At 39.9% G+C, this 26,304-nt stretch overlaps 1 protein-coding gene across 1 annotated transcript in view; it reads right to left on the reverse strand.

Annotated features, from left to right (window-relative positions):
* Positions 1-23,308, reverse strand: part of LOC115425554 (cilia- and flagella-associated protein 299-like) — a 35,413-nt gene extending 12,105 nt beyond the window's left edge. Inside the window, exons 1-2 of the mRNA XM_030143181.1 lie at positions 23,270-23,308; positions 23,076-23,218 (exon numbers count right to left, since the gene is read on the reverse strand). Coding sequence (XP_029999041.1) covers positions 23,076-23,218; positions 23,270-23,308 — 182 coding nt within the window. The remainder of the gene's footprint in view (positions 1-23,075; positions 23,219-23,269) is intronic.
* Positions 23,309-26,304: the final 2,996 nt, after the last annotated feature.

Raw genomic sequence — 26,304 nt, forward strand, 5'->3', positions numbered from 1 at the left:
AAATTCATCATTTCAGACCATCCACAACCCTGTATTTATTCAGTTAACCCTCAAAAACCAAGACCATCTACTGATCTAAACTGTTTAATACCTTTTGATCCACTAATCCTATCAACACATGTAAATAAGTGGTGTAAAATGCAGTTTTACTTTAATTATTCATAGGATAAAATGTACAAAAACTTGTAAAAAGAGAATAAAATTTGTAAAATACTAGAAAAATAAGGAAAAAATTAACCACAAAACCTTGAAATATGGCATAAAAGTGAACAAATACTTCTAAAGTGAAGAGAAAGTCAATAAAATACTTGAAAAAAAGAGGAGAGTTCATTGTTTTATACCATCCAGAACCCTGTATTTATTCTGTTAGCCCTCAAAAACCAAAACCATCTACTGATCTCCTGAAATTCATGATTTACAGTGAAAAAAGCAAAATACCGAAGATAATATTATAATAAATGGTGATAAATCACTTAATAAAGGTTAAATAGTGAGGAAAAAAATTCATTTGGGAACTGACCCAAAATTGACACTGGGTCTTTACGACTTAAACTATTAACATTCATCTGTTACTGATTTTAAAAGTATCATGGAGAAGGCAGTGAAGGACGAATGTCACTGTTTTCTTTGATGCTGTTATGGTTGAATAACCGTTCTTCTGTTTGATTGTTCCTTGTGTGTCGTAGATGTGTTTTATATACTTTGTCTTTGTATGGCTGATACCGTGGTCAGGTCTGCCTTACAGAAGACTTCCTGCTTAAATAAAAGTACAGAAAATAAAATCAATGTTAACGCAGTAAACACTAAATCCACAGCTAAAGGTCTGTGACAGAATGTACGACTTGTTTCTAATATGAGATGTAATAAGATCTGTTTTTTTTTTTTTATTTGAGGACAGTAGAGGAGCGCTCCACCTGCCCACTGGAACCTTCTCCTTCGTGGAGGCTCTAAAAAACAACACATGAGCAGCACACTGAGGTCGTGACTTCGCATGTTTCACGGAGGAAAGAAAACTTCACGGATTACGGAGCGTCACGCCGCTGCCGTCGTTATCGTATCACATATTCGACAGCGGGTCACAGAAGAGCTTTGGGCTTGGAAAAGAAGAAGGGAAAAGCAACCTGCAGAGATGAGAGGAGTGTCTTTAGCAGCAGGAGAGAAGGTAAAAGTCTGGTTTCAATTTGGTTTGGAGAGGCTGCGGACTTCCCCAAGCCAGGCATTAAAGGAAAGCTGTGGCTAATAAGCAACTGAAACCAAAGAAAGGCCTGGATCCCAAAAGAAATGAGCGATTAATTTACAGCATCCGACTGGATCCTGCTCTGCTGTTAGCTTTTCTGTTATTTTTGATACAGAAATAGAAAGTGAGCGAGTATGTGATCGAGTCAAAAGGACAAAACATTCAGTTAATGCATTGAACACGTGCATCGATTTGACCGATTTCATCGACATTTTAAAATGGAAGTGGACTCTGTGTGTGTGTGTGTGTGTGTGTGTATGAGTGTGTGTGTGTGTGTGTGTGTGTGTCTCAGGCATCACACTAAACCCGTACAGAGCTGACTGCTGCAGTTTAACATACTTATGCATTTTTGGTCAAGGAACAGACTAGTGAAAACGACAAGTTGATAGGACCAATATTTTGGGAGATATTAACGAGTAGCGCATTGAACTGTGGGGATCCACGGGTTCTAGATGTGGTAGTTTTTGTTGTTTTTTTCTCCACAATATTTTTATTGGTATTTAAGTTTTATAATGAAAGGTAAACAAAGTAAATAACTAGAAAAGCACTTGGAGAGTGCAGACCTCCGCCAAGTCAGATCAGTGCAGTTGTATCTGAGTACTTTTACAAGTACAAGTACACATGCTGACTATCAGACCCGATACCCAATACTGGTATCGGCAGGGATGGGAATCGAGAGCCGGTGCTTTTAGAGAACTGGATCCCAGGAGCTCAATTCCTTGGAATCATTTGCCTGCTTAACGATTCTGCTTATTGACTCCGCCTTCATTGCACATGCATGATGACATCACACGTACGCTGCACTGTTTTGGTCAGAGCGTAGCCAACATGGTGTTGAGGCAGAGACGGTCCAAACAGACGACACCAGGTCCACTGGAACACTGTCAAAGCTTCCATTTCTTCTAAAGGGTGGAATCCCTTCAATCTGCTCAAACATTTGTCCACAGCATGTGATTCATTTGATTCGTTACTTAGCGGCGCTCATGAATCTAGCGGCAGAGTGAACACCAGGCCGTCATCCGGGCCCAGTTCCAGTTCCGGTGCGGGAAACAAACATCGTACCCCCTCAAATACAAGTTTCTGAAGGTAGGGGAAAGGAAATGAGGAGGACAACAATGGAAGATGAGCAGAGTCAAACTGGTTCTACATAATGGAAATGTGGCAATAGAGGAATTAGTAAAGTGTCTTTAGTTTCACTTTCACCCCCCCCCCCCCCTCCCCAAACCAGGCCCACCATCATCTGTTATTATTATTTGTACATACTGTATATGTTCTATTTTCTGTGCAGATGGAAAAATAAAAGACAGTTAATGCAAACACACCTGTTTGTACTCTTTTATTCCTTCACCCAATGAGAATCAATAAGGAATTGGATTGATAAGCAAAATCAATAATGGAATCGGAATCGTTAAATTCTTATCCATTCCCATCCCTAGGTATTGGTATCGGTGCATCCCTAAATAGAACCGCTTTAACCTCATTTGGAAACTGCGACTTCTGTACTTTTACTTAAACAGGATTATTGGACAGAACCTGAACGCACCAGCTGGAACAGGTCTGACTCTATTTCAGACCAAGTGATAAGTAATTAATGAGCTGTGCTATAACGAGGCCGTCCTCTGCGGGCGTCAGTGAGCGTTTTCAGTGCTTTTAATCATAAACAGTTCTTCAGCTCCACATGTCCCACTCTGAGGCCCTGCAGGTTGCTTTAGTGGGCCTCTGCTGTGTTCCCCGGCACCGGTTTGTGGTCCAAGAACAAAGTTGGACCTCAGGGAGGACGCTCAGTGTAAATCTGGAAAGAGGCGCATTGTGTCGGCAGCCAGTTGTAAATATGGGACTGTAGCGTGGTGGAGCGGAGCCAACGGGGCTGCAGGTTATATTTCACTTTGCTGTGATGTTTTACTGGAGCCAAAATATGATGAACAACAGAAATAAAGTATTAATGACCCACACCGTGAAAAATACACCTCATAATGTTTACATTTTCATTGTGAGACCTCGGCCATCTTTGAAATATCTTGGCTGTTCGGTCGGTGTGAAGATGTTTTCTCCAGGATCCGATTCAGACGTAAACCCCCGGTGGCACATTAAACCTGTTCGCAAACACCCATTTGCATTCGAGCCATAAAAATATTTTCTGACTGCGACATATTGAGCATGCACGCTACAAATTACAAGCAAACATATAGCGCAAGCAACATAAAAAAAAAAAAAAGTACCCATGTGGCCTTTCCAAAACCCACAGACCCCTGCCGTGCAATTTTGGGAAATGTAAATACATATTTTTGCAGTATGACCTGGTTCTGAACGGCTGTTAAAGGGCCCACGTCTTCCAGCCAATAAAGAGACAGCGACTGATTTTACTGCTCGTGTCCTGGCAACGTCGTTTTCCTGGATTGGCCACAACCACCTAATATTAATTATACATATACATATACCTTGACTGTTAAGGTTGCAGAGATACTACAAATCCATTATTTCGACTAAGAATATTAAAATTTCAAGATCTGGTAGAGTACGGTATATTACAAATCATGTTCGAAGCAAATAGAGACTCTCTGCCGGTCAATATTCAACAAAAATTTGCAAAAAGGAAAAGTCAGTACAATCCAAAAGGATTAGAGATCTTCAGAAAACCAAGATTCAGGACGAGGATGATGGAAGGTTTTATATCTGTGAAAGGAATCAACTTATGAGACAACTTAAATAATGAAACAAAGGCAATTAAATATACAAGTAACACATTTAAAAAGACAATTAAATCCAAAATACTGAGTAAATATGAAGAAATGGACATAGTTTATTTTTATTTGTGTATTATTGTTATGAAATGGACAGAGTTTATTTTTGTTTTTGATATGGGTATTATTACTGCTACAAAATGGACAGAGTTTATTTTGACTTGTGTATTATTGTCACGAAATGGACAGAGTTTATTTTTGATGTGTATATTACTGCTAAGAAATGGACAGAGTTTATTTTTGATATGTATATTACTGCTAAGAAATGGACAGAGTTTATTGTCATTTGTGTATTATTGTTATGAAATGGACAGAGTTTATTCTTGAATTAAGAACAGATTCTTATTTACAAATGCAGCCTGATGCAGCCTGAAATAAACAAACAAACAAGCGTCTTCAGTGTAATTTTTGCACAGATTGACCCGGTTTGGACCCTTTTGGTGGTCCAGTTTTGGCCCACGGGCCACATGTTTGACCCCCCCTGCTCTACAGGAAACCCGTCCTGGATGTCCGACTGATCCAAACTGCAGGAAGATACACTGATATATAAAATTATACGGTATAAGACCAACTGTCTGGACTACTTCTTTTTTTTTGGGACGTGCCAGAGGAGTTGGGCAAAGCCGGTTCAGAATAGACCAGTGCAGCGCTCTAATTACCAAATACAAATGAAGGTTTTTCTCTTAAAACTGAGAGGAAAATTATATTGTGTGAGCCGTGCTTACAGACAGATGCATACTTCTGCTCTTAGTAAATTAGATCTGACAGGATTTCAGCGACTATTTATACAGAAATGCCATACAACAATTAACATTTTTTGGGTTGACCACTTTTATACCATTGGTAAACCGCTTACTTTGCTAGAGAAACGGGACAGATGGGGGATATTTTAACACTGAACATGAAAAAGACGGAAACAGAGAGAGAGAGAGAAAGAAAAAAACTAAAGCCATGCCGAGAATTTAGGTTGGTTTCGTTACTTGGATGTGTTTATTGGACCCACCTCCCTCACTGTCTCCTATGAACTGTCACCATGGCGACAGAGACAGCTCCAGCTGCTGGATGGATGGATGGATGGATGGATGGATGGCACCACACCCAGACACATGCACCAGTAAAAGTGTGAGAACCTGGATTTGGTGGAAACAATGACGGTGCTCTGAGCGGCGGCGGCTCCTGGTTCCCTGTGCGTTTAACATGGAGCGTTTGGACACGTGCACTGTGTCCTTTCACTTTCCATAGTTACCGTGCTTAGCTCTATTGTTATCTCCAGGCGGTCATTTTCCAGGGTAATGTCAACAGTCTCATTATAGGGCTCAGAGGAGCTCCACTCTCTGCACTCTGTGATATATATCATAAAAGAGCGAATACCTCGCATGTGTATTCGTTCACACGGGCTGTTTTAAAGCAGTGGCTTTCTGAAGTTTCCAGTGTGATTTACGTAAAACCTCCTCCTCGCTGCTGAGAAACGGCGTCTGAGCGACTTCAGCTGACTTCATTTTCAGCCGATTGAGGAGAGAGAGAGAACGGAGCTGGGTCTAGTTTAAGGCTGCACGATATTATAAAAAAAACTGAATAAATACAGGGTTCAAGACATTATAAAACAACGAACCCTGCTAATTTTTCAAGTATTTTACGCATTTTCTCTTCACCGTAGACGGATTTGTTCACTTTAACGCTGTGTTTTTCAACCTTGGGGTCGGGACCCCACGTGGGTTCCCTGGAATTCAAATGGGGTCGCCTGAAATTTCTAGTAATTGATAAAAACTTAAAACTTACTAAAAAAATTTACATTATATAGCCTAAATGTTGCCTAAAATTAATGTTTATTTGCAACATATTATAGCAAACTATTACATGATCAAAAACATATTAATTTTAGCCAAAAAAAGCTGTTTTGAATGTGTGGGGTCGCCTGAAATTTGTGATGTTAAAATGGAGTCACAAGCCAAAAAAGGTTGAAAACCACTGCTTTAATGCCATATTTCACATTTTTTGGTTAATTTTTTCCCTTATTTTTCAAGTATTTTGCTCATTTTATAATCATTTTACACATTTTTGTACATTTTATCCTATGAATAATTGAGGTAAAACTGCATTTTAACTCAATTATTTCCATGTATTGATCGGATTAGTGGATCAGCAGGTATTAGACAGTTTAGATCAGTAGATGGTTTTCTGAAGTTTCCAGTGTGATTTACATAAACCTCCTCCTCGCTGCTGAGAAACGGCGTCTGAGCGACTTCAGCTGACTTCATTTTCAGCCGATTGAGTCGACAGAGAGAACGGAGCTGGGTCTAGTTTAAGGCTGCACGATATTGTAAAAAAAACTGACATTGCAGTTTTTTTTAACAGAATAAATACAGGGTTCAAGATGTTATAAAACGATGAACTCTGCTAATTTTTCAAGTATTTTACACATTTTCTCTTCACCTTAGAAGGATTTGTTCACTTTTACACCATATTTCATATTTTTGGTTAATTTTTTCCTTCTTTTTCAAGTATTTAGCTCCTTTTATTGTCATTTTACAAGTTTTTGTACATTTCATCCTTTGAATAATTGAGGTAAAACTGCATTTTACACCAGTTATTTCCATGTATTGATAGGGTTAGTGGATCAGCAGGTATTAAACAGTTTAGATCAGCAGATGGTTTGAGTCACCGGTGGCTGTTTAGATCTTTGAGGGTTAAAATAATTGTCAAATAAAGCTTTAAATGATTTTCGAAGTGAAAATCGAACTAATTGCTTTTTCAGCCAGTCTTCAGGTCTTCCATCGGGGTGTTTTAATGGCCTTATGTAATGCAGTGACACAACTGGGTGTTATCTTATATTCCGTTTCCATTCGACTGCAGCTCCAGAGGCCAATAGCTCCTCAGCTGAAAGGTCAAAGGTCGAGCTCTGTTCGTTTCACCCGCTCACTAAAAGCAGCTCATGTGTTTATTATAACAACACGTTACGATTTATGGCTGATAAAAGCGCGTATCCTTTCATATTCCTGCTGTTGATGTGGGACGTCAGTAATTATCGGAGACGTTGAATGTTAATTACGCGTAACACACGTGGCGACGAGCGAACGCACGAACGGCGAACAGTCTGATTTGATTTAGCCCAAAAGTATGAAGCAACATGTGGGAAAAGTAACACACATGACACGCACTGTTCCAGATTACCTGCAGGTATAAATCAGACCTGGGTGAAATAAGCCAGATCCTGGTATCTGAGCCGGGACTCAGCGCTTCAGGCCGGCCTGGGGCTCACCACCGGAGCTGGAACACTTTCTCTTTTGTATTAAAACTTAATAAAATAGGACAGCAGTGCAAATATTTTCACAGCAGACACACAGGTGCGTCGCAGAGGCCGAGCGTGGAGGCAATATGGGTTTGGCTTCGGCGGAGGCATGCGCCGTGATGCCTTCAAGTTCAATGTTTCAATCTGCTGCCAAACACACGCAGAGCAGAACAGAATATAACACGCCAGCTTTATGACGCAACATAAAAAAAAAAAAAAATAGCTCCAGTGTCCCTGTACGTCAGCGTCATGTTCTATCTGAATCAATCCCCAGTTGAATGTGTGAGGTTGTCAGGTTCTGTTCGATGTTCCCGTCCTGTGGTCTGGATGAAGGAGATCAATCTAACTATAGAAGTGGGCGGGACTTTCACGGGAGGAGAACTCAACTCATCCAATCAAAGTCCATATATGACTTCTATCCGTGACCAATAGGAATTATATTGATATGTGTAACCAGGGTCCAGCCCAAGGTTCTAATAGTTTTGGATTTTTCATTTTAGTTTAGTTTTATTTATTTTGACTTTTTTTTTTCTCTAATTCAGTTCGTTTTAATTAGTTTTTAGAGCAGGTTTGCTAGTTTTTATTAGTTTTCGTTATTTTCTAAATGCTTGGTTTTAGTTTAGTTTTAGTTTCTTTATATCTTTTCTCTTCTTCTCTGTTGTCGTATTCAAATAAATCCCAGACAGGACTCTGCTGCTTTCTCCTAACTTCAGTCTTCATGTTTCCAGGTAGAGTGGGGACCAGAAGACGACTGGAAACCACAAGTGACGAGAAGTGACGAATCGTTAACTGTCATTTGGTGCCAGCAGTGAAAATTGCTCGAGGGAAATACATCGATTTCATATCAATCCGATGTTGACAAAGACGAAAACGAAGGGAATTTTATCCATAATTTTTTCAAGTTTTAGTTAGTTTTGTAAACACACAATACAGTTTCAGTTAGTTATATATTTTTTTTCTTTTAATTATAGTTTTTATTTATTTCAGTTAATGAAAATGATTTTCCAATTCTAGTTTTCATCAATTCGTTAGTTTTTGCTAACGATATTAATCTTGGTCCAGGGTGCGATTTGCAAAAAACAGAGGGGGAGATTTAAAATTTTTTTTTTCATTGTCGGAGTGTGTGTGTGTGTGTGTGTGTGTGTGGGGGTTGTTTATTATTTTGTGTCATCAGAGTGGGGAGTTTACATACTTTCAACATCCAACTCCAGGGTTTTATTCCAGAGATGGGATATTTTTTGTGTTTTTTTTTTGTCGGGGTGGGGTGGGGGGTGGGGCAGCAGTTATATACATGGGGGTGTCGTCCATAACTAACATAACTAACGCTGCTGTGAAACAAAAGTCAAACTTTACATACTTTCAACGTCCAGCTCTTGGGTTCTATTCCTCTATTAAACAGCGGATCTTACACAAAATTTGCCCAACTTCTAACCTGTATCCACTGGACCCCCTCCACTGCTCTATGACCCCCCCCCCCCTACAAATACTGGGCCATGCAAATTTGTCACATTTACCCTCCCTTTACAGCGCCCCAGTGCATGGGAACATTCGTGAACTTTGAGACTGCGACAGTTCGGTTCAGGTGAACATTAGTGCCAGTTAATGTAGGATACAGGTGGAAGAAAACTGTCACAACCTGCTGGTGTTTACATTGGTTGGCTGCCTCCCCCCATCCCCCACCCCCCTTCCCTCCCCAGGATGAAATTCACTGAGCAGAAGTAGGGATGTAAAAACCAGAGGGGGATTGATCCCCAACAACGAATCGCACCCTGGCTGTAACCATTTACATGTTACAAACCATCAAAATATGGACCATTAGGAGTAAACGCACATTTTTAATATTGCAAAAAATTCGGACGAAAAAACCCTCAAAAATCTAAATTTTTCAAAACTGTGAACAAACTTTGTAGACATTGTCCCGAGGAAGACATGTAGACAATTTAAAATGAATCCGACCAGTAGTTGAGTCAGATTTGAAGACGATGAAGACAACGACAAAGACAATGATGAAGACAGCGAAAAAGATGATAACGAAAATGACAACGATGACGATGGAAACGACGACAACGATCCCGGACACAGCGCCTCTACAGTAAACCGATTTGCCGAATATAAAAGCTGTGGAATCATTTGGCGTCAGATAAAAATTATGTTACGGAGTCAAAACCCGACCGTGAAGACCATTTGGTAAAGAAGTGAAATAATTAAAGCGGGCGGATCGGTCAAAGCCCTGGAGGTGGACGCTAACCTGAGGGAGACGGACAGAGGCCGGACAGGAAGGGTCCCAGCCCATAAACACATGTCCACTTTGCTGGGGGACATTAAACAGACATCAGAGATGCTGTAGGCACATCTGGAGTGACAGGAAACTGGATCTGCACATCTGTGGGATAATTAGACCAGGGTCAGGACTTCAGCAAGAGTCTGGGAGAGAAGTTTTAAGAAGGTACGCATGTGAAAAAGAACTGTAGACAATAAAGGATTATGTTCGAACCCAGACAGACCCAAACATCCACCACTGACCAAAACCATCTACTGATCTAAACTGTTGAATACCTGTTGATCCACTAATCCTATCAATACATGGAAAGAATTGGTGTAAAAGACAGTTTGACCTCATGTATTCATGGGATAAAATGTAGAAAAACTTGCAAAATGACAATAAAAGGAGCAAAATACTTGAAAAATAAGGAAAAAAATTAACCAAAAAGACTTGAAATATGGCATAAAAGTGAACAAATCCCTCTAAAGTGAGAAGAAAATGAGCAAATTACTTGACAATAAGGAGAATTTGTCATTTTAATTACATTGAGAACCCTGTATTTGGTGTAAAGGACAATTTTACTTCAGTCATTCATAGGATAAAATGTACATAAACTTGTAAAATGAGACTTAAATGAGTAAAATACTTGAAAAATAAGGAAAAAAATTATGCCAAAAGACTTCAAATATGGCATAAAAGTGAACAAATCATTCTAAAGTGAGGAGGAAATGAGCTAAATACTTGAAAAATTAGCAGAGTTCATTGTTTTATCCCATCCAGAACCCTGTAATTATTCTGTTAACCCTCAAAAACCAAAACCATCTACTGATTCCCTCCTGCTCCTTTTTCTTTTTCTTTCTTTCTTTCTTTCTTTCTTTCTTTTTTTTTTAAAGATACATTCTGTATTTGTATAACATTAAAGATGCAGACAATTTCGATTTGTTTTAAGATTAATTTAGTTGCACACCTGTTATTTTATTTATTTATTTATTTATTATTATTATTATTATTATTATTATTATTATTATTATTATTATTATCACTATTTATGTCATTTTTTGTCACTTTAACATTTTTTTTCTATTTTTATCTCCTCTTCTTTTTCTATTGTATTTGTATTGTTGCCTCTTGTCTTATGCTGTTGTTACATTTGAGATTCCCCCTTTGAGGATCAATAAAGTATATATTATCTTATCTTGTCTTATCTTGTCTTGTATTTTAGTCTTTTATTTAGGTTTATCTATTCTTCTGCATTTTTATTTATTTTATTTTTTTATTTTATTCTTACAGTTGTTCTATGTCTTTTAATCTATTCTTGTATTTTACTCTGTTATTTTGGTTTTAATTTATTTTTCTGTACAGCACTTTGGTTGTTTTAAAGTGCTTTACAAATAAAGTTGGATTGGAGTTGGATTGTCTTATCTTATCTTATCTTATCTTATCTTATCTTATCTTATCTTATCTTATCTTATCTTATCTTATCTCTTTCGACCCTGTGACACTGGAGGACATCTCAGCACTTTTATCCAAAACGAAACCCTCCTCCAACTCTGTAGACATCCTCCCCCATAAGCTCCTTGTCGGTGTCTTTGACACTATTGGACCATGGGTCATAAAGTTTTTTAACCTGTCGCTCACAACTGGTTTGTTTCCCAGCTCCTTCAAACAGGCCATCATAGAACCTAAACTAAAGAAAACCACACTGGACCCCACAGACTTCAAAAGCTACAGGCCCATTTCAAAGCTCCCCCTATTGGCCAAAATCCTTGAGAAGGCAGTGTCTAAACAACTTACAGCTTTTCTGGAGACACACCAGATCTATGACACTTTTCAGTCTGGGTTTAGACAACGCCACTCAACAGAAACCGCACTATTAAAAGTGTCCAGTGACATCCTGATGGCAGCTGACTCCGGGAAATCCACGGTCTTGGTCCTGCTAGATCTGTCCTCGGCCTTTGACACAGTGGACCATACCATAATGATTGAGAGACTGAGGGACCTGGTAGGGATGTCAGGTCCTGTGCTAGACTGGTTCTCCTCTTACCTGACCGGCAGAAGCTTCACTGTGTCAATAAACAACTTCCAATCTGACTCAGCGGATCTACTGTGTGGTGTGCCCCAAGGCTCTGTCCTGGCACCAGTCCTATTCTTACTCTGTCCTCCCACTTGGCCACATTATCCGACAGTACAGTGATGTCTCCTATCATCTATTCGCGGATGACATCCAGATATACTGCTCCTTTAACTCCTCTGAGCCCCACAAACTAAGTTCCTTAATCATCTGCTTGTCAGAGCTGAAGCAGTGGCTAAATGAGAACAGCCTCCAGCTGAACTCCAGCAAAACTGAGACCCTCATCATTGCCCCGGATAGTGCAATCCCAGGGATCAAACATCACCTTGGAGACCTGAGTTCCTCGGTAAAGACAAAACTGAGGAATCTGGGTGTCATCTTTGACCAGGACATGTCTTTAGAATTCTACTCCAAACACCTAGTCAAAAACTGTTTCTTCCACCGACGCAACATCTCCAAACTCAGATCTATGGTGTCCACAAATGAGCTCGAGATGATCGTTCACACTTTCGTATCTTCTCGCTTAGACTACTGCAACAGCCTGTTTACATGCTTAAACAAGAAGGAGCTGGCCCGTCTACAGTTTGTCCAGAACTCTGCTGAAGGCTCCTGACCCGCACAAACAGGAGAACCCACATCACTCCCATCCTTAAATCTCTCCACTGGCTCCTGTTCTATATCGTCTTCATTTCAAAATTCTTGTGCTAACTTTCCGGGCCCTACATGGCCAGGCCCCTGCATACATTGCTTCCCTGATCCAGCCCTACAGCTCGACTCGTAGCTTGAGGTCTTCAGGACAGCACCTGCTGATGGTTCCACACACCTGTTTTAGCACACGCGGTGACAGGTCTTTTAAAGCTGTGGCACCACGTCTATGGAATGACCTGCCTCTACACCTACGGTCCATGGACTCTGTAGAGAACTTTAAGAAACACCTCAAAACCCTCCTGTTCAAAAAGGCTTTTTAGTCTCCCACCTGACCCAGGACCACCACAGACTGACTACACTCTATGTATTCATCATAATGTACTCCATGTGTCATCCCCCCCCCAGTCTCTCTATATCTCTATCGCTCTCTCTTTTCTCCTCCTTTACGCTCTCTCTCTCTCTTTAACCCCAACTGGTCAAGGCAGACAGCCATCCTTCAGGAGTCTGGGTCTGCTCCAGGTTTCTGCCCGTTAAAGGGAAGTTTTTCCTCGCCACTGTCACCAATCACAAGTGTTTGCCCCTGAAGGATTCTGTTGGGTCTCTGTAAACTTAATTTGATTCTGATTTGAATTGATAAAGCACTTTGTGACTCTGTCTGTGAAAAGTGCTCTATAAATAAAATTTACTTTACTTTACTTACTTTACTTATCTTATCTTATCTTATCAGTGAAACAGTAAAAACTGTGACATTAAATTGACAAATCATGAGTCCAGTTTCAGTCTTTTGTGTCGATATCTCATTGTTTTCCACATATCTACACAGTATAGATGTGATTTCTTCTCCATACTTTACTTTTATGACTTTTCCAGAGTGGAAACCCACTTGAAGTTTGCTGTATTTTTCACTTTCCTTGTCTTCTAATGTGACATGCTTTGCTCTACAGATTCCCTCCTGCTCCTCTCTCTCTCTCTCTCTCTCTGTCTTTCTTTTTTCTCGTTCTTTTTTAGCGCAGACGTTTGAGGCTGCGTACGTGAACTTGTCCACCCTTCCTTGCTGGAGGTGGGAGGTGGAGGCCGGCGCTGGCGCTGGTGTCGCTGCTCTGTGTTCTTTGTGGCTGTGGAGGAGGAGGAGGGACAGCATTCAGAGTCCTGCGGTGGGTGGTTTAGTGCACCGAGTGGGCAGCAGCTCCGGCATCTGCTCCCTCTTAGCGGCAACCACACTGGGTGTTATTGTTCCCGACAGAGATGAAAAAAAAGAGAGAGAGAGAGAGAGAGAGAGAGAGAGAGAGAGAGAGAGAGAGAGAGAGAGAGAGAGAGAGAGAGAGAGAGGAGGAATGGAGGATGACATAGGAGGAGAGGTGGCAAAGCTAAAAACGGACAGAATAGTTCATATATATACACATATATATACTGTTTTCATATACTGTATATACAGACTGTTCATATATATATGTATGTATATATATATATAGACTGTTCATAGATATAGTCACATACTGTCAATATTGAACATATTGTGTCTGTTCATATCTTATGTCTATTTTTTATTTTCTATTCTACTTCGCTCTATTTGTATCTAACGGTTGTAAAATTTTATATTCTATTATTTTTAGTTTTGTAATGTTTTATTCTTGTTTTCTACAGTATTGGTGTTTTATTAATATTGTTGCACTGACTGGAGGAGCACAATGACAATAAAAACTATTCTATTCTATTGTATTGTATTCTATTCTATTGTATTCTGTTCTATTCTATTGTATTCTGTTCTGATGGAGGAGAGTTCTACTGTGTGAAAAAGGAGCTGGAATTGGGGAGTGGGTGGGTGGGGTTGAAGTCAGATGTCAGATGGAGGGTGGGCAGGGAGTTCCATGGAAGAAGGGGAGAAGAGGGGGGTGGGGGTAGTAAGGGGGTTTGGTGGGGGGTTTGGATGGGGTAAATTGGGGTTTGGGTGGGGGTAACATGGGTTTGGGTGGGGGGTTTGGAGGGTGGGGGTAGTATGAGGTTTGGGTGGGTGGGGGTAGTATGGGGTTTGGGTGGGGGTAGTATGAGTTTTGGGTGGGGGCCTCCTAAAAGCCTCATTAGGCAGTGGGCTGTACCTCCAGGCATGCTGACCCAGTGACTCACACCTCCAGCTTGTTAGAGGTTCCAGTCTCCGCAGCGCAGACCCAGTTCCAGGCCCAGTCCCAGTTCAAGGCCCAGTCCCAGGCCCAGTTCAAGGCCCAGTCCCAGGCCCAGTTCAAGGCCCAGTCCCAGGCCCAGTTCAAGGCCCAATTCAAGGCCCAGTTCAAGGCCCAGTTCCAGGCCCAGTTCTAGGCCCAGTTCAAGGCCCAGTCCCAGTTCCAGGCCCAGTTTCAGGCCCAGTTCAAGGCCGAGTTCCAGGCCCAGTCCAAGGCTCAGTTCCAGGCCCAGTTCCAGGCCCAGTTCAAGGCCCAGTTCCAGGCTCAGTTCCAGGCCCAGTTCCAGGCCCAGTCCAAGGCTCAGTTCAAGGCCCAGTCCCAGGCCCAGTTCCAGGCCCAGTCCAAGGCTCAGTTCAAGGCCCAGTCCCAGGCCCAGTTCCAGGCCCAGTTCCAGGTCCAGTTCCAGGTCCAGTTCCAGGCCCAGTCCGAGGCCCAGTTCAAGGCCCAGTCCCAGGCCCCGTCCAAGGCCCAGTTCCAGGCCCAGTCCAAGGCCCAGTCCCAGGCCCAGTTCCAGGCCCAGTTCCAGGTCCAGTTCCAGGCCCAGTCCAAGGCCCAGTCCCAGTTCCAGGCCCAGTCCCAGGCCCAGTTCAAGGCCCAATTCAAGGCCCAGTTCAAGGCCCAGTTCCAGGCCCAGTTCTAGGCCCAGTTCAAGGCCCAGTCCCAGTTCCAGGCCCAGTTTCAGGCCCAGTTCAAGGCCGAGTTCCAGGCCCAGTCCAGGCTCAGTTCCAGGCCCAGTTCCAGGCCCAGTTCAAGGCCCAGTTCCAGGCTCAGTTCCAGGCCCAGTTCCAGGCCCAGTCCAAGGCTCAGTCCAAGGCTCAGTTCAAGGCCCAGTCCCAGGCCCAGTTCCAGGTCCAGTTCCAGGTCCAGTTCCAGGCCCAGTCCAAGGCCCAGTTCCAGGCCCAGTCCCAGGTCCAGTTCCAGGCCCAGTTCCAGGCCCAGTTCCAGGTCCAGTTCCAGGCCCAGTCCCAGTCCCAGGCCCAGTCCAAGGCCCAGTTCCAGGCCCAGTTCCAGGTCCAGTTTCAGGTCCAGTTCCAGGCCCAGTCCAAGGCCCAGTCCCAGGCCCAGTTCCAGGCCCAGTCCCAGGTCCAGTTCCAGGCCCAGTTCCAGGCCCAGTCCCAGGCCCAGTCCCAGGCCCAGTTCCAGGTCCAGTTCCAGGTCCAGTTCCAGGCCCAGTCCCAGGCCCAGTTCCAGGCCCAGTCCCAGGTCCAGTTCCAGGCCAGTCCAAGGCCCAGTCCCAGGCCCAGTTCCAGGCCCAGTTCCAGGTCCAGTTCCAGGTCCAGTCCCAGGCCCAGTTCCAGGCCCAGTCCCAGTCCAGTTCCAGGCCCAGTCCAAGGCCCAGTTCCAGGCCCAGTCCCATGTCCAGTTCCAGGCCCAGTTCCAGGCCCAGTTCCAGGCCATGAGCTGGGTGGGGGGTCAGGACACATGGTGAGATGAGGACAAATAAAACAGCTCAGCCTGACACGTCTGACACTTCGGTTTCAAAGACAGGAAAAGCACCTCCAGGAATCAAACAGTAAACCTGCAGCTCCACCTGCAGCTGCCAACGCCGTCTCCATGGAAACGGACCGAGGTTCATTAGGAGGACGGAGGATTCATCAGCTGGGTGACAGGTTTTCCAGTCCATTATAGGACACTTACAGAATACACTCAAATCTTAGTGTGATATTACAGAACATAACTTTAATACTTTTGTGAAATTAAAAAAAAAGGTCTTGTTATGTAGAAAATCAAGGTCAGTGAAGTTACGATAAACTCAGATTAAATTTGAGGGTTTTTATTCCAATTAACAGAAAACTGAGGAAGAAGTGACTTTTCCAGTAAAGCATGTCTTTAACTGAACCAGTGTCTACCATGGATGTCACTGATCCAAGTCCATGGGTTTTACTGGAGAATCAGTGTTTACATTTTATATTTGTTTTGTTGCTTTTTTCTAAATGTTATTTTTGTCTTTTTATAAATTTTCTTATTTGCTTTTGTTCATTTTCTTAATTTCATTTTTTGTCTTCTGCAATTTAGTTCAATTTGTGGCTCATTTTACTCATTATTTTGTTGATTTATTAATCATTTTTGGTCATTTCATTCATTACTTTGGCTGCTTTTGTTCATTTTGTTGCCTATTTTATTCTTTTTTTTGCTTGGTTTCATCACATTATTTATTATTTTGTAGGTTTTTTTTTTTTTTTTAACTAAGTTTTATTCATTTTCTCCACTGTCATTGATCCAACTCCGTGGGTTTTACTGGTGAATCAATGTTGTAGAAGATGACGGTGTTTCCATGGTAACTACGGAGCCTCTGAACATCCAAATGGGTCATATCTGATGACCATGAAAAGATGAAGAACTGTATTTTACACCAATTATTTCCATGTATTGATAGGATTAGTGGATCAACAGGTATTAAACAGTTTAGATCAGTAGATGGTTTTGGTTTTTAAGGGTTAACAGAATAAATACAGGGTTCTGGATGGTATGAAATGATGAATTCTCCTCATTTTTTAAGTATTTTGCTCATTTTCTTCTCACTTTAGATGAATTTGTTCACTTTTATGCCATATTTCAAGGTTTTTTTTTGTTAATTTCTTCCTTATTTTTCAAGTATTTAGCTCATTTTATCCTCATTTTACAAGTTTTCAGGTATTAAACAGTTTAGATCAGCAGATGGTTTTGGTTTTTTTAAGGGTTAACAGAAAAAATACAGGGTTCTGGATGGTACGAAATGACAAATTCTCATTTTTTAAAAAATAATTTTTGCTTATTTTCTTCTCACTTTAGAAGGATCCGTTCACTTCTATGCCATATTTCAAGTTTTTGTTTTTTTTGTTCATTTTTTCCTTATTTTTCAAGTATTTCACTCATTTTATTCTAATTTTACAAAATTTCAGGTATTAAACAGTTTAGATCAGTAGATGGTTTTGGTCTCCAGTGGATGTTTGGGTCTTTAAGGGTTGAGGAAACTTTGTAAATGTAAAAATTTTCATAATGTAATTTGACTTTTTTTTTTTTTTTCACTGTTATTATTTTACTGGTTTGAGATCATTTTGGGCTGAGTTTGACACCCCTGCTCGACCAGAAAATGAAGAAAACGTCCAGATTGTAAATAAATCTGTTATTTCTGGGCTCTGTGATGCAGATGCAGATGCAGATGTAGATGCAGATGCAGATGCAGCGGTGTCGTCGAGGTTATGGAGGCTGTGTGGTTTTTGGCTGAACTCTGAACATGACCGTGTAATCCACTCGTGTCCAGTTGTGTTTGTCCTCATGGGATTTCTAACACGTATCTGAAATGTTGGTAATATGTTAGTATGCACGAGTGTGTGGAATGTGGGAATGGTTTTTGGCTTTGGTAATCTGCTGACAGCTCCCCCCCGAGAGACAAAGAGTTAGAAAGACGTTACCTGCCCCGTGGGGGGGTGGGAGTGGGGTGGGGTAGGGGCTAGATTTTAGCTTTCACCTGTCAGGTCAGCAGTTCAGCTGTGGTCGCTTCTGAAACGCTGCTGTTGGCACTGGCACATGCACTTCTACAGGACATGATGTATCTGAGATGACACCACATTTCAACTCTACTGTCAATATTTGGACAAGGTCAACAGCTACCCAGGTTAAAGGGGCAATTTGTCAGTTTTTAACATTAGAAAACCGGCAAAAAATTAACTGGAATTGGAGCAACTACAGCAGGACCGGAATGTTAACGAACTGAATAGACTGGTCTATTTATTTATTTATTTATTTATTTATTTTTAAGAAATATCTGCCTCAGAGATTAAATGGTCTGAGCTGAAAAACAAACGACCAAAGTGCTGGTTATCTGATGTTTTCAGTGTATACCACAAAGTGGTATTCCACATATATACTGGTCTATGTAATAGATTCATAAATACTCCAGTAAACAGAACCTGTAATCACTACTCAAAACTCACCTGTTCAAACCTACATTTTCTTGAGCCTCTTTTTCTTCCTTCTCTGTTCTTTTTGTTTTGTTTGTTCGTGACGCGTTTTTGAGTGTCCAAAAAAGTGCTAGATAAGTGTGATTTTAATGTTTTTAATGCTTTTATTAATTTGCATTGTGCTTTTATTCTTCTGTACAGCACTTTGGTCCACTGTTGTTGTTTTAAAGTGCTTTATAAATAAAGTTGGATTGGATGGATTTATTTATTTATTTATTATTATTATTATTATTATTATTATTATTATTATTATTATTATTATTATTATTATTATTAAAGTGAATGTGTTGTAATGCACAGATAGTGTTTTGGTCCAACACAAACATTCCTTTAGACTTAAACCCATTCTATCATTAATTCACATTATTTCACATTTAGAAACTCCAACCAACCAGGAATCACACTTATTTATCTACATTTATTTTAATTATCGTGTTGATATTTGTCTAGTGCCTACTGTACAAATGGCTGTTCTAAATGTTTTTAATATGTATATTTTGTATATATATATATATATCTGGAGAGAGAGAGAGAGAGAGAGAGAGAGAGAGAGAGAGAGAGCTATGTACACTATAAACAAAAAAGTTAAGGATATTTCTTTTTTTTTTTGTCTTTTTTTTGTCATTTTTGCCATTTGAAAATAAAACGATGTCTGGTCATTAAAAAAATGTGTTTCAGTTCACACAGAAAAAAGTAAAAAGCGCTGTGCAAGAATCCCAACTGAAAAAAATTGCCCCCAAAATTTAAAATATCCTTTACTTTACTTTTTGTTTGCAGTGTATATGTGTGTATGTTTAGAGCTTTACAGATATGTACAGGCTGCGATTTGTTGGGGGGGGAATGGGAGGTATCAACCCCCCCTCCCTTTGGCTTTTACATCCCTACTTCTGCTCAATGAATTTCATCCTTGGGGGGGGGGGGGGGGGGGGGCAACCAACCAATGTAAACACCAGCAGGTAGTGCCAGTTTTCTTCCACCTACATCCAACATTACTGACACTAACGTTCACCTGAACCGAACTGTCGCAGTCTCAGAATTCGCGAACGTCCCCATGCACTGTGGCGCCCTAAAGGGGGGGTAAACATGACAAATTCATGGGGCCCAGCATTTGTGGGGGGGCCATAAAGTAGTGGAAGGGGTCCAGTGGATACAGGTTAGAAGTTGTGAAAATTTCGTGTAAGATCCGCTAAATAACAGAGGAACAGAACCTGGGAGTTGGACGTTAGCCAGCGTTAGTTATGTTAGTTATGGACCGTACCCTCACGTATATAACTGCGCCCCCCCAAAAAACAACCCCCCACCCCCCTACCCCCTCTGGTTTTCTGACAAATCGCACCCTGGATATATGTATATAGCCTACATTCTAATATACATATATGTACAACGATGAAGACGACAAAGACAATGAAGACGATGTTTATGAAGACGACGATGACAAAGACAATGATGACGACAACGAAGATGATGTTGACGAAGACAACGATGACAAAGACGATGACAATGAAAACAACATCAAAGATTACGTTGACAAAGACAACAATGACAACAAAGACGACGAAAACGACAACGAAGATGACGATGACATTGTCCCAAGGAAGCTACATATACAATCTGAAATTAATCTGACCAGTAGTTTCGTCTGAGAAGAGGTTTACGGAAATTGCTACTAAAGCTGACGACAAAGACGCCAAAAACGACGAAGACAGACAGCGCCTCGACAACGTCTCGCGACCAGTCGAACGGTGAGTTAAAAATGAATCCATCACTTGTCGGTTTAGGCCACAAATTCTCGAACAGACCCCTGCGATGGGATAATTAGTGCAGGTTAAACTGTCAATCAAAAGTGTAAAACTGACGTGGGAACCTTTAACTCATTGTTTCTGGTCTTGTCGTTAAACTGCAAAAATATCGGGCTGAAATTGTATGTGAAACGGAGACGGTTTTTCGTACTGATATAGAAATGGACCCCATGTCCTTGATCCTGGGTCTTCCAAGTGAATATGTGAAAACAGCAGCCGGCACAAGACTGTAGACTGTAAGCCCGGAATTTGTATTTACTAAAATGCTTTAATTACAATGCACTTAAATGATTTCAGTTTTATGATGTTACTATAAAATGTTCAATATATTCTACTAATTTGTAGACATAGTTGAAAGTACAAAAAAGTTTAAATTGAATGGAATTAAATCACTCAGTTTTAGTCATGACCACACCTTTTTATCTGTGCATTGCATTGTGGGTATTGGGCATGTTGTTGTAAATGTGTTCTTTTTCTGTGCAGGGGTTCAATGGGGTTGTGCTGTTAGTGTTAATTTGGATTTAATGTGTGTATGTCAGTGTTTATTGGCCTTTTTGTGTTTGTTTTTGTATTTTTGTAGAGCTACACCATGAGTCAGAGCCAGAGGAAGAACTATGGCTTTACTGTTCATCTAAGACTGTTATTGTACAATGGAAATTTTAATGTCTTGTCAAATTAAAAGCACTTCCTGAGCTGGCAAATGACATTTAGCTAACTTCCATCCATGCTACAATATATTAAGCTGAATAATTTCATAACTATTTTGGTCAGGAATAGGATTTTGAGTTTGATTATCTAAAAAAAAGTTATTTAATCAATGATAAATTAATCTGGCTGCAATTGAGAACATTAGTCAGTGTCAGCTAAAATGCTGAGTTGAATGGTTGGATAGTGGGGTTGATTTTACAACAGATTTAAAGTACAAATAACTTGTCTTTTAGTGTTTTCTACTTAACAGTTTAAGTTCAATACTTTCAGCATTAAAGTTGAACCTACTTAAACCAATTGATTAGTCGATCATTACTCATATCATTTAAGTGCAATCACTTGCCTCAAAGTTTTTGAGTAAACTCTACTTATCCAGGCTTACAGTGTAGAATATTCTCACATTTGCAGCGAAGGAAAAATATTCTCTTGCAGTGGGTCAGTGACAAGATTCCTTCTATCTGTGGTTGGTGTAAAATCATTTTTGAACTGATCCCCCTAGAATATCTGACCAGTATCATACATGACAGTGCAGGTCAGTTCTACAGAGTGTGGAGCCCATTTTTGGACTCTACTGGACTGGACCTCTCTTCTACTAACCTGTTTAAGCCTGACCATATTTTCAGGGGAAAAACACCTAAACAGACATACCCAAAGTAAATGAAGAATTCCTTATAATACTTATAATAATAAGGTTCATATGGATGTTCTTGGTGTTTATGGACATTTACAGACCTTACAGAATCTATTCCCATTGTCTAAAATATTGTATCTATTACTATGCCTGAGTAAACTGTAACAAACTAAAAGAGAAATTAGAATTTTTTATCCTCGCCTGTTTTTTTTTCGGCTGGATTGACAATGATGTGCATAAATTAATTGTTCGTGTCGGAGATTTTAAATAGCGTATATTTCACCCCACAAAGATTAAAAATCATGTTTGAACATTAAAGTTTGCACTAAAATACACTTTTGATGTACTTTTATTAACATTAGGGTCTAAACTTTGAGCAAAAGTTGAAAAAAACATCCATTGTCCTGATTTATTACATTTTCATAGTAGATGAATATTAACCCTTTCATGCATAGTGGTCACTCCAGTGGACAGTTCTTCTCCAGCTGTTCTCTAGTATATTTATGGATTTTGTTGTTTTAGTTCCATATCAGCCAACACAGTGGACACTCATGCATCATCCCATACACTACCATTAATAACACTGCTGTAACTTTGCTGTTCTTGATAAACCTGATCTAACATGTTTGAGTGTAAATCAGTTCCTTGTTATTGTTAATGGACTGTAATTAACAAAAAAAGTTTTTTTGTTTTTTTTTCATATTATCTCCATAAAGTGAGTAATGACTAGTATTAGAGTAGGTTAAAATGTGAGAAAACATCAGATTAGCAGCATTAAAAGTGTTTTTATTTCATAGTTTTCACACAGTATATCAGTAAATACATGTTTCTTGGCTGAGTGGACATTTTTGCAACTCCATGAAAAATAGTTTAATAAAAAAAATTATCGCATTTTTTTTTTTTTTAATGCCTACAGAGGAATAACATCACTCAAAAAAAAAAAAAAAAATCTTGATTAAGGTTCTTGTAATTCATCCATGAAAGGGTTAATATAATTGTTTCGTCCCGCGGGTGGGCTGATAAGGCTAAGGACTGTTGTGCACTTCAGTGACATTCATAAATGTGACTCCCGTACATTGTAAGTCTGACCTACCACCTTCTGTATCAAACTGTGTTTTGTGTTTTATTTCTTATGTACGAGCTGTCGCGTATGTTTTGTTTTGTGACTAGTCTTTAGAAGGCACTGTTTTGTTGAATGGAAAACAAAAAAATTGCAATAAAAACATTGGAAAAAACTCCAAAACTGTAAATCAAACAAACCAAAGCGTCTCATCTGGTCCGTCTGGGGGTGGGGGGGGGACATGTCCTCCAGTTGGACTGCTCTTTGTTTAGTCCTGGTCGGTTTATAGTCTGTACATTTGTTCCACATCCATAAACCCCCGGTGCTGTAACTCCACCGGCCCCTTTTGGCTCAGCTCTGTCCAAAAGCCTATATTGGTCTCTCACGTCAACCTGAATCTTTAATCCTGGATAATAAGATTTCCTTACCCTTCAAATTTTGTCAAATCCCACTCAAGTCAAGGCCTCCCCAACCGATGTGGACATGTTACAATGAAAGGAGACTTACCATAAATCCGAGCGTCCTGGCACCAGTCTCTTCTTTCCGCTGAAATATGGTTGAAAATCTTGGGTCTTGAGTCTGTGGGCGTAGTCTATATAGCCAGATACTTCCTGTCCAAGAGTATTATGATCCCTTATGAAAATGACCGACTGTAAAAAGAGAGAAAAAAGAAGGAAACCCTCTGTGTAAATAATCAGGACTGTCGGGCCTCCTGGGGGAAAACAGCCTGGAAGGCCCATGTCACCGGTTCAAAGTGGACAGATAGAGTGGATCTGTTACAAATACTCCCACTTTGGAATACAGGGGCTCATGTTAAACCCTGAACCAGGCTCACATCGAAAGCCTTCAGTGGTCCCGCCGTGGCCCGAGCGCAGAGGTGGGCCGTCTACAGAATATCCTGCTCAGATAAGTGCGTGGGACTGGGGCCGAATCCTCCGACTTACAGTAACCAGAGTCCCAGTTCCGTTCCAACACACCTACGGTCGGGCTGAGAGCGTCGCACGAGACGACCACGTGAAATATGGACTCAGCTGCGTGGGGACGATTCACCCACAAAGACCCTAACACCCACCTGATGTAAAGGGTTTCATACACTGTAAAAAAAAACCTGTAATTTAACTGAATTTTCACTGTTTATTTTACAGATTTTTCCTGTATTTTTAAGATATGGGAAAATATCAATGAAATGACAAAAACAGACTGTGATTTTACATGTCAGATGGAAAAGAACATGAAAAAACTAACTGTGAATAACCAGAAAACTTCCATTTTTTAAAAGAACTTTTTTCTTTTTTCACTGAAAAATACAGTTAAAATACATTTGAAAATGTATCGTAATTTCACAAATATTTCTTTTCTATTTATGAGATTAAACTGTTAATTTAAAGTTTAATACTGTAAAAAAAAAAAAAAAAAAAAAAAAAAAAAAAAAAAATATATATATATATATATATATATATATATATATATATATATATTAAATGAGATAAATTACTGACAGTTAACTGTAAAAGAAGTATTTGTTCTGTCAGTTTAACCAGACTTGTTTGTTAACTGACAAATATCTTGTGTAATTACAGGAGGTTTCACAACAAAAATGTTGAATAAATGTATTTTTGTGAATGTATAACATGTATAAGCACTGATAAACTGTCCAAATAGTTTTTATCAGTGGATTGGACAACTGAGTCTCACTGAAAATTATATATATATATATATATATATATATATATATATATATATATATATATATATATATATATATATATATAGGTAATTTGATTGTTTTAATACATGCAAATATTCTTTATTAAATATTAAAAAATAAAAAAATATGCAAAATCTCATGTAAAGTTAGGGCAAAAAACTGTATTTTAATTATGGAAAATTACCATATTTTTATGAGATGGTTATTTTCTGTTATTTAACAGTATTTTTTTTGGCACCCCAGCTGCTGGAATATTACCATGTAGTGAATGTAGTTGTAGACGCTTGTGTTATGTTCAGTTAATGATTTATTTGACTGAAAAAGTCACGTTTTCATCAGTTTCCTCTCCTGATTTTTAAGAACATGATCAGTCAATTAAATATAGGAAAATATCTGATTTTTCACTATAGAATGCAAAAAATAGAGGATAATTTTATAATAAATAGTGATAAATCTAGTGTAAATAAAGTGTAGATGTAAATAAAAGTAATAGTAAAGATGTATTAAAGCACCAAAAGTTCACCTGAACAGTCACAGGTTTAAACCATCTACTGATGTAAACGGTTTAATACCTGTTGATCCACTAATCCTATCAATACATGGAAATAATTGGTGTAAAATACAGTTCTTCATCTTTTCATGGTCATCAGAAATGACCCATTTGAACGTTCAGAGGCTCCGTAGTTACCGTGGAAACACCATCATCTTCTACAACATTGATTCCCCAGTAAAACCCATAGAGTTTGTTGTAGACACTTGTTTTTTGTTTTGTTTTCTTTAGTTTGTCTCTGTTTTGGTATAATAACTTCTGAATTTACTCTGAGTTTTTATGAACATCTACATGATCAGTGAAATAAATACAGGAAAATACCTGATTTAAGATGAAAAATGCAAATTTCAGAGGATAATATTATCATAAATGGTTGTAAATTACTCAGGAAGGTTCATTTGGAGGTCGCCACAAAAATAGTTCCATGTCCAGTAAAACCCATGTAGTCTGACCAATGACAGTGAGTTTAGATGCTTGTGATTTCACTGAAAAAGTCACTTTTTCTCCAGTTTTCTGTTTTAATATAATAATGTTTATATTTACTGAGTCTGACTGAAAAAAAAAAACACTTTTTCTTCAGTTTTCTCAGTTTCTTACATAATAACCCTCGACTGTAATCTGGGTTTTTATGAACATCTACATGATCAGTGACTTAAATACAGGAAGACTAGTGCGTTGACCTTTGGGGAACCACAGGTTCTAGATGTGGTAGTTTATAGTCTGGGGTACTGCGCTTCCTGTCAACTAAGGCTGCAATGATCTGATATTAGGATCGGATATCGGCCCCGATATCAACATTTTAGCTGGATGGGGGATCGGTAAAAGCAACCGATCCATAAGACAGATCCTCCCCCCTTTAAGATTTTGTAACACAGGCTACATTATGCATGCCCAACGGAACTGTAAAAGCAACACGATGGACCTGTATGTGGAAGACATGGTGGGTTCTAGAAGGAAGAGAGCCCCCCTAACCTTAACACTGACCACCTGCTGCCCCCCAGAAACAAACTAGCTTCCGGGGTGGGGGTGGCACGATGTGTCGGACGAAATAGCCAGTAGGGAGAAATGACCCAAGGCTCAAAACCCTCTGAGATCAAAACTGTCAACCCAAAAAGTTTAATCAATTAAACTATATATATATATATATATATATATATATATATTATACATTTGTCCACAGCATGTGAATCATTTACAGGAATGTCATGTATTTGATACTTAGCGACGCTTGTGAATGCAGCAGCAGAGTGAACGCCGGGCCGGTTCTGGTTCCGGTGCGGGCAACAAATGTCGTAACTCCTCAAATACAAGTTTCCGAAGGTCAGAAGGGAAAGGAAATGAGGTGCACAACAACGGGAGACAAGCCGAGCCGAGTCGAACTGGTTCCACGTAGTAGAAATGCAGCAATAGAGGAGTTAGTAAAGAGTCTGTAGTTTCACTTTCACTGCACCCCCCCCCCCCCCCCCCCCCAACTGGCC

Source organism: Sphaeramia orbicularis, chromosome 9, assembly GCF_902148855.1.
Source record: "Sphaeramia orbicularis chromosome 9, fSphaOr1.1, whole genome shotgun sequence".
NCBI lineage: Eukaryota > Metazoa > Chordata > Actinopteri > Kurtiformes > Apogonidae > Sphaeramia > Sphaeramia orbicularis.